The sequence below is a fragment of the Glossina fuscipes genome, unplaced genomic scaffold (assembly GCF_014805625.2).
Source record: "Glossina fuscipes isolate IAEA_lab_2018 unplaced genomic scaffold, Yale_Gfus_2 28, whole genome shotgun sequence".
In the NCBI taxonomy this organism is placed as follows: domain Eukaryota; kingdom Metazoa; phylum Arthropoda; class Insecta; order Diptera; family Glossinidae; genus Glossina; species Glossina fuscipes.
In genome coordinates, this window is record NW_023998423.1 from 1,417,334 (window position 1) to 1,432,754 (window position 15,421).

The 15,421-nt window shown below is 35.0% G+C and overlaps 1 protein-coding gene across 8 annotated transcripts in view; it reads right to left on the reverse strand.

Moving 5' to 3' along the window:
• Nucleotides 1–263: 263 nt before the first annotated feature.
• Nucleotides 264–15,421, reverse strand: part of LOC119636199 (protein kinase 4) — a 70,117-nt gene continuing 54,959 nt past the window's right edge. For 2 of the 8 annotated variants that reach the window (XM_038031423.1, XM_038031430.1), the window contains 7 exons: nucleotides 12,273–12,412; nucleotides 11,984–12,192; nucleotides 11,506–11,700; nucleotides 8,409–8,435; nucleotides 2,997–3,059; nucleotides 2,577–2,774; nucleotides 264–1,233 (listed from right to left, as the gene is read on the reverse strand). In XM_038031423.1, coding sequence (XP_037887351.1) covers nucleotides 508–1,233; nucleotides 2,577–2,774; nucleotides 2,997–3,059; nucleotides 8,409–8,435; nucleotides 11,506–11,700; nucleotides 11,984–12,192; nucleotides 12,273–12,412 — 1,558 coding nt within the window. In that variant the 3' untranslated portion in view covers nucleotides 264–507. Of the gene's footprint in view, nucleotides 1,234–2,576; nucleotides 2,775–2,996; nucleotides 3,060–4,632; nucleotides 5,388–8,408; nucleotides 8,436–11,505; nucleotides 11,701–11,983; nucleotides 12,193–12,272; nucleotides 12,419–15,421 lie in introns of those variants that run through there. The other 6 variants (XM_038031422.1, XM_038031425.1, XM_038031424.1 and 3 more) reach the window with 6 other exon arrangements.

Consider the following 15,421-nt stretch of genomic DNA (forward strand, 5'->3'; position numbering starts at 1 on the left):
TGCTAATACCATTGATATGCTTCTTCTTATATATATATATATGTTGGCCCAATTATTTTCTTTTTTTTCGTTTTGTTTTTCTTAAATAACTTTTCAATATAATTGTGCAACTGCCTCGCATTAATTATATCTACACTTAAGGATATTACAAAATAATTTTACTTAAAATATATAAATATTTATAAGTTTGCTTTTGTTTCTTTCTTTTTTAACATATTAAAGCTTCTTTGTTTAGAGTTTCTTTGTAAGTTTTAATTTATTTGTTTTTTTTTTTTTCATTTTAGAAACCGAAACATTTACTTAAAATTTTGGCCAAGTATAGCTTTTAGAGACATTGAAGAAGATCAGGTAATTCAAGATATATAGAATATTATAGAAGTATTTTGAAAATATATATTTCCATACCTCTTTGTGCTGCTTCGCTTAAAAAATGGTGGAGATGGTGGTTATGATGGTTGGTTGATGGTCTGTGGTTGAATCTTAAATAAATGTTTCGGCAACCATTTGTTACAAATATTCGGGCGGTGGTGGTTTTTCATCGGGTGGCGATGGACCCGACACCGAAACCATTGGTAAATTGCTGATCTTCGGCGTTAAGCATTTCAATTTTATCGCTTTTGGACTATTGTCTTGTGCTTGGAGTTGAGGAGTTAGGGCCGGTGATGCTGTAGATGAACGCTGTTGTATTAAGATAGGTGATCGACAGATATTGTTATTATTAGTTAACGGGTTAATATTATTATAATTGCTGTTTTTTGCATTCATGGTAGTATTATCTATAGGTGTGAGGACTAACTCTTCGACCGTATCAGCCGAATCATGGAAAGTCGAATTTATTGACGCTGTATTAGCTAAGCTTATCGAAGGAGCTATTGTTGTTACATTGTCACGTTGTTCATGTTGTTGCGGTTGCTGCTGTTGCTGTTGTCGTTGTTGCTGCTGCTGCTGCTGTTTCTGTTGTTGTCTCTCCATGTCTCTAATATGTGGTGGTGGGGTTTCTATAGATATGCTACCCACGATGCGATTGGAGGTGGTTACAGCAGCGGAATGACCCAACACTGTAGTGGCAGCCAGTAATTTTTCGACATTATTCTTTAATGCCGCTATCGGATGGTTTTCAACACTCTTTGAACACTCTTGCAATTCTATAGAATACTCATTTTGACCATCGGAATCATTGCCGACATCATTGTTATCGTCAGTCTGCCATTGACGTTTTTCCGAAAAACTTTTCTGTTTAAGAAAAACGAATGTATGTACTTAACGATAGTAAAAAAAAAAATCATGTTTATATGATTTTCCTTTAGAAGCAGAGTGAGTGAGGAGGAAGTATAGCAACAGATATAGTACTTGATTCTTTATCAATTGAAAATGCCGAATGAAAACTAAGTTTAAAGTTTTTTTCTCTAGAGAATGTGGTTTAGAGATATTTAATCTAAAGCTTTACTAAAAGCGTGGTAGTAATTTTTTATATTCAGAAGTTGTTAATGATAAATAGAAATTTTTTATATATATGAACGATATTTTCTTTCGACTTTAAAAACATTTATTAACAGCGAGCGAGTGAGGAGTGTGGGTAAACGTTTTCCGAAGTTTGATTTGACTATAAATCGGTTTTAACAGTCTTTTACAAGAATATTATGAAAGGGTGTAAAAACATTTAAGAGCCGTTTTTTTGATGAGAAGAATTTACCTAACGGGCAAAAGTCTCTAAAAGTTCCATTCTACAGGTTTTCTATCTCTAAGTAAATAAATTATGTTTATGAAATTAAATGGAGCTAAAATATTTTAAACTTACGAAAACTATAAACCTTTTCCCAAATTTTTTTCAAGGTTTTCGAGACTGCGATTAACCTGAAATGTTCAATTTTCAAACGATTTTCATTGTTTAAGCAGCTTTAAGGTGGGAGGAGCTGGTCCGAGCGGGAGCAATTTTTAAGAGACCATTATAAATATTTTGTATTCGTCTCCCTGAATCAATGCGGAATGAGAATTGTTTTTGTAAAGTGCGACCAGTTTCCTAGACTTGGGTTTTTACGCCCACTTACTTATACTTTTGGTTTCTGTAGCTATTCCTATTTACTAAGAATATTAGCCACCTTTCTTTTACAGTTTCTAATCTTATGTTAGGCTTTGAGAAGCCAAGAATCTTCGACATTTTACATATTTACGTTTACTCTTCGGGAAGTGATTCTCGTGCCATTTTTGATAATCTTTTAAAAGATCAAAAACTACGATGCTTTAAAGCTGTGTTTTTTATTGAATGGAGGTCTACAGCTTTATTCTCTATGTATGATGGGCATACAAATGTTAGATAACAGTTTGCAAGGGTACTTCAAATAATATATTCCTCGTCTTGTGAGAATGTGAGAAGAGACGATAGTTTATGCAAAGTTATTTTTTATTTTTGTTACACACTTAATGCTAATCAAGTGAAGTATGAATGCGAAGATTTATATAGGAAAGCGTGAAGATTTATGAGAAGAAGAAATTTCTCGAATTTTTAATGAAAACAGAATACAATATTGCTTTCATAATACAATCATATGTACCATTAAGAAATATATGTAACTTACCTTTCTACCATTATCCGTAATATTTTCAGCACTTTTTGCCTTCCGACATAATACACTTTGCGAGCCATGCCTACGCAAAAATTCTATTGAATCAAAACCCCTACCTTCAGATGAGACAAATATTGCTGAATTAATGCGACTGCGTGTGATACGCTCAGATATGGAGGCTGAATGCTCCTCCGGAAAAAAGTGGAAGTGCTGAAATCAAGAATAAGAAAAACCCGCACAAGAGAAGAAAGAGCGCACAAAAACGAGAACGGGAGCGCACGCGTAAAAGTGAAGAAAAATAAAGAAAGAAAGAAAGAAAAGAGAACAAGAGAAATGCAAAACATACAATTTTAAAATATCACCAACTGTTTATGTCACTTATGTGCACGCTTTTAAATGAAGCAGCTAAAAAAGAACATTTAAAATGCTTACACGACTACTACTACAGTGTAGTGGTTGATAGGCGGCGAGTGCTCCGCATTCGCTACTATCGAACTGAATTTGTCACACAGCCAACCAACATAATGTGGAATTGACACACACAATAGGTATGAAAAATACGAAAAAACAAAAGATACGGTAAAGAAATTGAAATACACGTTAAACTTTATGTCTTGAAGCTAAGATAATAATAACAATACATTGTGATGGAGTTTGCCGTGTGTGAGTATGTGGAGAGAGGCTGGATACAAAGAGAGAGATAGAGATAGAGATAGAGAGAGAGAGAGAGAGAGAGAGAGAGAGAGTGAGAGAGAGAGAGAGAGACTATAGAATGATATTTACAAACAAGAATCTTTCAATGGTGATTATAGATTACGGGGAGAGAAACAGAAAGTTAGGGAGAAAGGGAGAGAGCAAAAGCGAGAGATTGGTGAAGGGAAGAGAGTTTTATTAGAAAAACAAGCGAAAAAGCAATTCATGATTCTTATAGAACATTGCTTTAATTTCTAATATAAAGCAATTTGCCGGTACAAGGGAAGAATAGTACGGAAATCGATCTTCACATCAATTTTTAAAATCCTTTTTATGGTCTTAAGCCTTTAAAAAATATTTCGCCCAAAAACCTTACTACTTGAAATTGAGGCGACTATGAAGTCATTTAACCTTTTAATCTATTCCCTAAACGGTAAGCAACATGAACTTTGAAAAATATAAACAAAAGAACACACAAATAATAAAAACTTTTAAAAACTGGAAACGATAGAAATTGTAACTTAACCGAAGGAAAAAAGGGGATGCGCGTAATGACGGGTGGGCAAGCAGAAAAGCAGAAATAGAGATCAACCAAATAAAAGGCAAACAGAATAAAATTAAAAGAGAGATAGAAGAAAAGAAAGAACATGAGAAGGAAAAGCTATACCAGAACAAAAGCAATCAGTGAATCAAAGCTGTAGCGCTTTGGTGGATTTATTGGATTCGAGTATGTCGCTCCTTTTTTTTTCATATCGTAATCGACACTGTGTCAACTTAATTGATTGATTGATCTGATGGATGATTGCTTGGCTTTGCTAAGTGTTTGTTAACAAAGCAAACTGTGAAAAGAATAAAGCACAACAACAACAAAAAAAAAAAAGAAAAAACGAAAGGCAAGAAAAAATTGTAAATATTTTGAGCGAAATGTTAAGTCAAATTTCAAGTCGAATTTCTTTGTGCCAATTGCTTGACTTGGCCAAAATGCTGTTGAATTTGGTTCGTTGATGAAATATGATAAGGTGGGGCGGATGATTGGAATGCCAATAACTATGCAGGTATGCGAATAGACAGACAACAACAACAAATCAAAGACGATGAATTTTATATAAAACTTAATTTACGAGTATTTCCAGTGTTTGTTTGTTTTTCTGAATTGGCGAAAGTGATAGTGCTTTTTTTTGTTTTTGAAATGTTTTTGTTTGTGGTAATAGTGGTGGTCTTGTGCTCTGCTGTACATAATTCGGTGATAATGGGTGGATGGGTGCTATAATCCAATCACCAACCACTACAATAAAATTCTTTAACTTATTTATTTAGTTTATGACGTAACTGATATACTTCAATGTGACGTTAGGTAGAAAAACGTGAAACTTACGCTGTGTCGTTCGGTCGTGAGATTTGTATGATTGAGTGTAGTGGAATCGGTACGTATAGTATCACTAGCTGCCATACTGTGGCATTTGGGGAGATGATAAGAATCTTTGCTATCGTGCGAATCGTCGCGACTACGTTCAGCATAGGAAAATTGTCGTCGATATAGGCGACGCCGTCTAAAAGCATTCGGATTCGTGCTACTCAAGCTGTTCAAATAATTCGGGCATATGGTCTTATGCAGGGGAAGTAATGATGTTGGTGCTGGTGGTAAGGGCCTATGATAACAATAATCATAACTAAATTGACGACGTCTCCATTGTTCATATTGACGATAATGACTGAAGAGACGTCTACGCCTTAAAATAAGTTGTTTTTTAGCTTCGAACAAATCGTCTCCTTCATTGGCAGCATTATCCTGAGAATTTTTCAAAATACTACGCTGAGCAGCATAACTTTTTTGACGCAATTGCCGATGAAAATCGCATTTTTCCTTTTGGGTATGTACTGGCCGACAGTGATGCTCGCAATGATGTTTAACGTCACAGTCTAATAAGCTTTCACGTTCTTCAACTTCTAAAGTAGGCTCGGATAAAGTCATATGACTATTGCTTCTCATATCCCGAAAGTCATGTTCATCGACACCGCTGTACGTAGTTCTGCGTATACCGCTGCCGCCACTGACGGGACTTTCAATGCTCTCTACGCGTTTATAACTCTCTGATGATGTATTACCACCATCGACGCGAGTTGGTTGCTAGCTTTCTACGTCGGCGCGATGTAGCAAAGCAAACTGACAGCCGCAATCACGTTCCAATTCGCGGCGCGGATATTGAAAGCACCGATCAAATATACCACAGCCTTCACACCGTGGTAAACACTAAATAATCCAACAGCACATAATTGTTAAGCATTAAGTTTCAAGTAACGGTCATTATTAAAAAAAGAGTAAAGAAAATTTCTAAAAAAAAAATTATTTCACTAAAGTGATAGAACGTAACCGGATTACTCAGGCAGGACAACAACACAAAAGCTTTCAAAGCAAAATTTCGATAAATACTTCTTAATTTTCTTTTTTTTCATTCTTCTTTTCGATATCAATTCCTACAAGAAAATATACATAGAAAAATCAATGCATAGCAGAAGACAGAAATAGAAAGAATGTATATGGAGAGAGAGAGAGAGAGAGAGAGAGAGAGAGTAAAAGAGAGATAGCAAAAAGGAAAAAACGAAGTAAGCTCACATGCCTGTAGATTGAAAAAAAAGAAGTAAATAAATCTGGATTGTGAACAGAGCATCTATCTGGGGGGCACAGCTCATTACGCAGGCTGTGATTTTTGAAAAAGTTAACCAAAACATCATTTTCATCAATTCATGCAGTTTTTGTTGTTGTGCGATTTGCTTGAAATCTCACGATACCTCCTAATTACATACAATTACAATTACAAGTACAAGCAAAATGTTATAGTTCTTAACTAAGCCTTTAGAGGTCTTTCACTTGTCCTATACTTGTTGTTTTCATGTCGTCGATTGTTATTGTGGCAAGAGCTACTCTGAACAGTTCAGTAAAATTAAGCAAAATAAAAACAGGGGAAAATTCTTTATATAACAAAAATTGTTTTAATTAATAATCTAAATGGGGTTTTAATTAATGACCATTTCAATCAATTACGAAAGCATTCCAAAATTATTTTCTAAAAATGCAAGAAATTAAATATATTTTAATATATGTCATTACAATTAATTCTATTTGGGACTTGGGTAGGTAAGGCGTGTTCATTGCAAAGAAAGAAAATCGCAAAATGAAGATGTAATAATTGATTCAAGGAAAAAGTTCGTGGTATTTTGCTGTTGCAATATAAAGCATAATTAACTTAAGGCCATGTTTGTTTGCGTGGAACTGCTACGAATACTTTAAGCGAAAACTTTGTCTCGAAATATGCAAAGGAATGCATTCAAACTTTGTGTTGTTTAAAAGCCTGAAAAGTGTTTTATTTCTCAGTTAAAGTAAGCGAGAAAATCGTTGTACCCATCGTGGGAAAATATTAATTTCCTCATCTCATAGGTAACAACCAAAAACAAACGATGAGGACTTTGAACTTTTGGTTAAGATGACGATCGCATAAAGCTCTGCCGCGTTTAATCACAGCTTTCAATCCCATATTCCTAGAAGCGCACCCTACTATTCGACGCAGTCGAAACGCATAATCTCATAATCGATCGTGTACCCCTTTGCAAGTGATTTTCTCCGACGCAAATTTAGAAGACATATATATTTGCGAACATCTTAGACTAGCGGATGTGCAGTAGAATGTTCCGATCAACCCCAAGCCGCGATCATGCAACACACGAGCATGATTGATTTCATTGAAGTTCGTGTCTGGTTTGCTAATGAAATCATTACGTGTTGCTTGCAACCGAACCTAGGTTTCAAACCGGTCGACTAGCTATACTAATCAAGCTATCGTTTTTATTTTTACTCGACATAGAAAAGTGTCATCCACGTGTCCGCCATAAACCACATCATGAAGCCAGACCAGACAGACCAGAAATTGTGAACTACGGATACTTTAAACTTCTTAATATCGTGGATAGATACATTAATACATCAACCACGAATGGAGATTAAGGTCGCTCACTAACTATGTTGCCTTAGAACATAGACTATTTTATTGAAGATCGCATCTGCAATATTCGCCAAATGCGAGATACTATCGATCTGAAGTTTCGACGGGAATAACCAAAGTTTATATCCGTCTTTATTGGGACCATCCTTTGCCAGTCACGAACCAAGAAGTATGCTGGTTTTTTTTTTTTCGCGTAAACCACTCCACGTTCAATCTCTTCATCCCGTCTATTCAGAAAATATGAATCAATAGTAGACAATAAATTATGCTGCACTCGCCCATAAATCCGATACTTGATCGCAAACTGATAACAAGATAATTTAAATTTCGAACGTTGTAGAATTTCCATCGCGTGAGGGTGATATAATGGATTATATGTCTGCCGCAAACAAACTAGAGAAACACATCCCGACAGATATCATGCTTTTTTAATGGCGGTCTATAGCACCTTATACGATACGATAGACCTTAAAGGCCATCCTTCGAGATCTTCTGGCAACTAAGACTTGCTTATCTAAAAGTGTGCTTTAGTCTAAGTTAATGCCTTGCCTTGTCTTACGTCCATCTTAACGCATTTAATAAGAGTGCAAGCCTTCCCAATCTTCGTGTGAGTATAGTAAGTTTTACGGGCAACTCGATACGAAGGAAGGTGCCACTTATGCCATATACAATATTTATAAGTGTTCTATAGACATTTCATATTTTCCGCTTTATCCCAGAGATGATCATTATTATCACGTGTCTAGTAAGATTGTAAGCTTTCAAGCGTAAAATACGTGCTGACAACTAAATTCCCAAAGGCTTAGTTTTAGTTGGTTGTTTAAGACTTTGTTTTTGGTTTTCGGTTTCTGGGTTTCCATATCCGATTTGTATTTGTATTTTATATGTATATATATATATATAAACACTCCGTTCGCATGCATTAGACGCACAAGCAAAAAACTATTGTATGTATGTGTTAAACTCTCAGAAATTGATTGAGAGACATAAGCCATCGCTTGCCAAATTCATAAATAAGAAAAAAAAAAAAAAAAATGTTCTAAAAATCTATTGAACAATATTTCCGAAAAAAGAAGGAAAGACTTAAAAAAAGTAAATGAAGCGAAATCGGGAGAAAAAGCAAAAGAAAATGTTATGAGAAAAAATTCGATACCTTAACGAACATATCGTGATGTAAATTCTAGAGGAAAAAGAACAACAAGAACAAGAAGAAATAAGTTTCAATTGCATTTAGGTGAGGGGATAGAAAAAGAAAAAAGAAATTAGAGTGTGAAAGAAACGGTATAATTTTAATATCCTCCCAATTTGATTAACGTTTATCGCCCAACACACATAACGTCATTTGAATTTTTCGACATGAGCGGATGTAAAGTTTGTTAAGATATCCCAACATTTTTGGAGTAAATTTATAAGAGTAAATGTGTTGTGCATGTTTGTGTTGATATGAACTGTTAATGTATTGAAAGAAAATTATAACTGAAACTTTTCGAAACTCATGGAAGCGTTTTATTTGTTTGTTCATATAACCTGTCGAAAGTAGGCCAATTATTCTTAATAACGTTGCAAGAGTGTCATTAATGAAAGACAAAAAAAAAAAAACGATTCCTTTAACAAATAAAAATGAGAATTAATTATTTGGAAAATGCCCCAGTAATTAGTAAAGCGTAGAAGCTTTAATTACATCCACCGCCAGAAAATAGTTTATTAAAAATGTATTATTTACTTTTTATAAAGCACACAAGGTGTGCATGTCTTTCTGTATTGTATATACGCGTATATATATAAGTATGCATGTCCGTATGTTTGGATGTATGTATATATGTATGCATGTGTTTATATTTATATGTGTCAAAATAGATGCAGGTAACATATTAGGGCCGGGCCATTAACCTGCACCTTTTCGCCTAATACCATGCTTCACCTGACTGGATATATATAGAAAATTATACTTTGAAAGGCGTGACACATAAAGAAGTGTCCTTCCTGAGAACCTCACGCAATTAACAGGAGCCGCATTTTAAAAACTTTCCATGGACGAAATAAATGGAGTCTAATGTATGTGTAAATGAGCCTTGCTTTAGATAAGGTAATGCCATTGTCACATAAGATCAATTCATTGCCTAATAATAAATGTTTTTACATAATAAAGTTGACGTTAATTGGGGATAAGAACTTGTTTTCGTTACGAATGCTTAAGCAGTTCGTTGGGTAATTTAATTTTAAAAGCCCTTCAATTCTGAGTTTACTTGCTGGCAGGCAGGCTTACTCGCGCTATACAGAAGACATATTACTAAATGGCATTTATATTACGTTTTATTGAAGCCTTGAGTATTTGCATCGAGCGGTACTTTGTTTTATTTCACTCTTCTATTTATTTTTTCATCTACTTTTTCATGCGTCAGGCAAAGTTAACTGGTTACCGCAGTTCCTGCCGTTTGGGCTATGAGTTCGTGCTACGTGTACCGTGCTCGCAACACGACAGCATATCCAATCATCTTTAATATACACTCTCTTTTTAAGCGTATAAAGGCAAACGTATTTTCGTCGCAATCATTTAAAAAAGAAATCATTTTATAAATATTGGAAATTTTATTAATGATCATTTAATTTAGGCTTATATGGGGGTATTTTAGCTTCGGATACGTTATGTATACGTTAAATGTAATATTCCAATAAGTTTTCAATATTCATTTTCATGCCCTACACCAGTTGCGGTACAAGGACATATGAAGTTTGTGCGCAAGGACAGCAGATAGAGCTTCTTTCTACTGATCGATCGCTTTCTGAACAGAGCTGTTTGACGACGCGTCTAGGCATCCGGTCGTCTGTCTTGTTTTTTGCCTTCAAGCTACGAGTTGCAATTTTTGAGATATTTGCACTGGCACGCTTTGGCCCAGAAGGCTCTTGAAAATTGTTCAGATCAGACCATTATTTCGAACCCTTCCAATATAAAGTTTTATTTTGAAAAGTCCTTTTGTGAATAATTCTATTAAGCGAAATGCTGTAAGGAATTAATGGTTTTACAATAAGTTTAATAAGTTAAATATTTAATCCCGCTAAGCACTTTTTATAATAAAAAGATTACAAAATAAAAAGTAATTCATTAACATATAATACAACAACAATTTATTTTTAGATTCTTGTATTTTAATTTGAAAAATTGGCTTACGTAGATGCCGTAAAGAGATGTTAAAGGAAAATGACATTGAAATCGTTGAACGCAGTAGAGAATGTGTTAAAAACAGTTTACGTCGACAATTCACACCCACCAGGTGGTGTTGGAATTCACAATCAATATGATTATTTGACGGTTTTTGAGTTCGCGCTTGTCGCGGTGACGGCCGTCATAATGTCAATGATATATCGTACCTCTACCGTAAAAAACTAGTCTACGTGCTTCATTTGGAGCTAGAGAAACGAAAAAACCTATACTTGCCGTTACTAATCTTAAAGAAGCACGACCAGAGCGTCCTCCACAAAGAGGTTATGCCCTTAGTTTAGCAGTTCGCGTCATGATAACCGTCGGATTAAATAGGAAAAAGAGGACTTGAGGCCGTGAGAGCGTTTCTTATTTTGTGCAAAGATCTCTATTTATTCAAAATTTCCAAAAGCTATGTTTTATACAATAAAGCCAAGATGAGAACTTAGACCTAAACTTGATGATTTGGCATAACGTGGAATAGGGTCCCATGCGTTCTAATACCAATAATGCTCTCCATTGTAAATTGCTTGAAATTGTTTATTTGTTATATTTCCTTAATATTCTCCTAATTTTCAAATTGCATTATTTTTTAAAGCTCTTGGAAATTTTAAAAACATTGCATTTTAATTTTTACCGACTTTTTTAAAATGTTCTGCATGAAATCTTTCATACGAGAATAAGAAAGAAGACAATGAAAAAAGGGGAAGAGAAGAGAAAGACATTATGGAATTTTTTTCCCCTTTTTAATATGCTTGCTCCAAGCATGTTTGTGTAATGTGAGTGATTGTGCTCGTACTATCCCCGAGGAAATTCTCTGAGGATCTACTCTAAAGGTCTTGTTCATTTCATCGTTTTATTATTATTATTGCTTTTTGTCCTTCTATTTTGTTACAGGTTTTTTTTTTGTTTTGTTTTGCTCAAATGTAGTTGATTTTCTAAACTCTATTTTTTCTTTTGCCAGGTGTGTGAGTGTGTACGTGTGTTTCAAAAAGAATAATAAATGTATGCATATTTTGTATATTTATGTAACATGAATATATATATGTACCTGATGCGAATGCTGACCGTTACAAACTCCGCCACTGCATACACCAGTGCCGGGAACTTTGAGTTGCTCATGCTTATAGTCAGGCTGATAGGGTAACAGCATGCGTATTTTGCCCCAACGATTAAAGAATAATGCAATCGCTCCTGCCCACACCATCAATACTATAAGAACGATGCCAATCTCAACGCCACGTATCTGTAATAAATTTCGCAAAAAAACAGTAGAAAACCAAATAAAACAAAAGAAAAAAAAAAAAACGTAGGAAATAAGTTCAATACTTTTTCTCCACAGTAGAAAAGAAAAGAAAAATAAGACAATAAGTGCAACTTGTTCTTCTTGTTGCAATGATGAATAACTAGCGATATTGCTATTGAAGAACAATAGTAAAACAAATCAGTTTATCGAGACATTTAAGTTGACATTAAACGGGTTCAGGTTGATAAAAGTTTCTTCAATAGACATGTGCTCTACAACTAACCGTTGGTAACTCTCGATGCGTTCCATGGGAGAGAGTATTGGTAGCGGTTGAGGTAATGCCTGCGTCATCATCTCCAGACGTTTCACTGCCATTACTAATTCCGGGCGGTCGGCCATTATTTGGGTTTCCGCCGAAACCTACTCCCGTGCTAGGTGTGAACACCATACCATTCGCTAATAAATCTTGTTGTGAGAGAGGTTTCGGTAAATCTATGAGAGAGCATAACCCAAATACAAAAAAGTGTATTGAAAGTTCATTTTCCCGTTTGTGTCAATTTATATCAATTTACCTAATGTGCGGAATACTATCTGACGACTGCGATACTTTTTGCCCATCCAAATTGCTGTTACGGTTATTGAGTACTGAGTGCCAGGCGATAATCGATCCAGTACAATAGCTTCGCTGTTGCCGGCCACGTCCTGCATAACCCTGTAACTTAAATTAATTCAATTACCACTCTATGTTGTTTACTAACTAGATAAGCATAAGCGTATTATTATGAGTCTTCGGCCGTACGGCGTACGTGAAAAGTTTGTGTATGTATATCTATTATATATGCCGCCTTTAACAGGTGAACAGCACAAATCTTAATCGAATGAATACCACCGTAGCAGTGTCGGTGTTTCGACATCAAGCGGTCGGGACTCAGCGCTCAGAATATTGAATGTAATAAAATAGCAAGAACATCATATACCGTCTTTAATTATATTATATTTTATAATTATATGATAATATTTCAACTCAAGTTTAAAGTCTACACACATTTTTAGGACAAGGAGGTATTAAGTTTGTAAGGATGTATACAACATGCAGAGGACTTGAGGTATATGCCTTATAATATTATATCGACCGATTCAAAGTCACTTTCTGAAACGATTTAAGCTTGTTTGTCTCTCTGTACGTCTGTCTCCCTGTCCACCCGTTCATCTTGTGGTCTTGTGTTCAACCTACGAGTTGCAATTTTCGGGGTATTTTGACGAAATTTGATATACTGGCCCAAGAAAGGACGCTTTTGAAACTGGCTCAGATCGGACCGCTTTTTCGAACACTCCCAATATACACATTGATGAACAGTTGCATTAAGCGATATGGTGTAGAACATTGATTCAGAAAGTGATTCTGGTGTGGACCTAAGCTTCTTTGTCCCTCTGTTCGTCTTGATTTTTTGTGCTCAATCGACAATCCGCAATTTTTAAGATATTGTAATGAGTTGGGGAACATTGACATGTTTTGGTCCGCGGTCGAACGCCGCTGAAAATGGTTCAGAACGGATCACTTTTTGGCGACTTCCGGCATAACTATATACCTGCATCATTGCATTGGTATTTCGATTGGTAGATTTTGTATCATTTCTTTTCTAATGGGAGTTGTTCCACCTTTTTTACTTCAATTAAAGAAACTCTAAAAAGTGGATGTAGTTTAACGTATACTTTATAATAAACGTATTTTTTTGATCTTCTTCCGTACCATTTACGAGATGATGGCAGAGTGCATATCAAGTGAAATAAACTGAATTCCTTATAGTTCTGCCTGAGATAAGGTAACAATAGTTGTATCGCATTCGCCTGACATAACGTCCACGTGAAAAGACAAAGCATGTTTTTAAATTAACACAAAAGAAGTCATCGACCTGCGTTTGTGTCCTCCTTCTGTATCTACTTAACTGAGATATCGTTTACACGGAATTAAGTAAACAAACGTGTAACAAACTTGTGAAAGACTTGCCTCGTTAAGTAACACTCGCATTATTCTACTACGAAAGTATGAACAGCATAACGTCACCATTGAAATCAGTTTACGAGGTATTAGCTAACAAGACGCACACAACATTTTTCTATGTATTTTGTGGTTTCAGGGAAGTAATCCAGTTAGTTAACTCAGCGAGTGCTTAATAGAGACCAAGAAGTTGTCAGGAGTTACATTTTAGTTGTTTGAAGTATGAATACTGAGGTCGTTAAGATTTAAGGTAAAAAATACAAAACACTAAAAAAACGCTTTTTTGAAAAATCTATAAATAGCGCTCGAAAGAAGAAGTTTCACCAGTAAAAATATGGTTTGCGTAGAGCGAATTGTTTCGAATGCGATTTTTATGCCCTACATCACATACGGTACAGGACCCGGAAGTATTTGAAATAGATCCATTTTTTGTTATAGCGATCGATTTCGAATCCTCTAAGCTTGTCTGTCTGCCTGTCTATGTTTCTTTTGTTCAGCCTACACAGATCGCAGCCATCTTTAGGCTCAAGGATGAACGCTATTAAAAATGGCTCGGGTCAGACCACTTTTTCGGCCACTCCCAACACGGCCCCTTATTTTGACAAGTTGTTATTTGAAAAAAAATTCCATTTTCGAGAATTTCCTGAGAAAAACCTCTGAGCAATAGTATTGAGGCGCTCTACATTGATGTGAAAAATTTGGATCGAATGTGGCTATTTTTTGAATCCTCTAACCTAATTTTCCATATTTCTTTTTGAAAATGCGTGCATAATAATAAGTTGACACAAACAATAATCTTGCCGAATTTGAACAACGTAGATCTACATTCTGGATCCAATCTCACAAAAAGGTTTTAATGAAAAATAATCCTTTACATGGCAAAAATGCCCAATTTTTGGTCAAGAAGTCTCATACTTACCATACAAAGAGACTCCCACGACAAGAAAACACTTCTATGGCAACAAAGTCTAACTTGTAGTGTTTTATGATGGACAAAAGTGGAAGTTGCTAAGACCTTTGACATGTTAATTGACAACATAAAGATGCTGAAAACTAAATCTTCGCATAAAAATCGTGTGCAATTTTTAATGTATTACCATGAAAATGAATGAATGTCTGTATTAAGCGAAGTGTTGTAAGATGTCTAATAGTTGGCCTTTCCCGATTATCGCTATCTTAGATGCTTCGATAAAAGAAAAGCTTAGGGTGTCAACAAGTGTATTGTACGAATCTGTTCACAGTTGTAGATTGGAGCAAAAGGCTTCGTTTTAGGATCCACTGGTGTGTCGCAATTGTAAGGCGAAGGCGAGTTCTTGCATACGTTTTGATTCCGATTTTGTCGATATTTTTTGCATATAATGGAGGAACTAGGAGCAGAAAGTAATTTGGAAAAATATCTTAATATGAATTAATTTTTTCCAACATAACGTAACAGATGCGGAAAAATTATTGCGGGACTCATCATGTGTAATTTTTTTAATCAAATTTTTCTTTCATTCAAAATGAATTTTATTTACCCATATATAACTGCTAATATTACCTACGAACTTGTGCTACCTTGTGGTAAACGTAATCTTAATAACCTTGCTCTACTTAACTTACATCAACAAGAACTAAAACCAAAAAAGAAAAAATAAGTAAAAATACGTAAAATTGAACAAGAATTTCAATTAAACGTCAAAATTAAATCTTACAAACACAAAGAAAATTTTAAATTGAAAC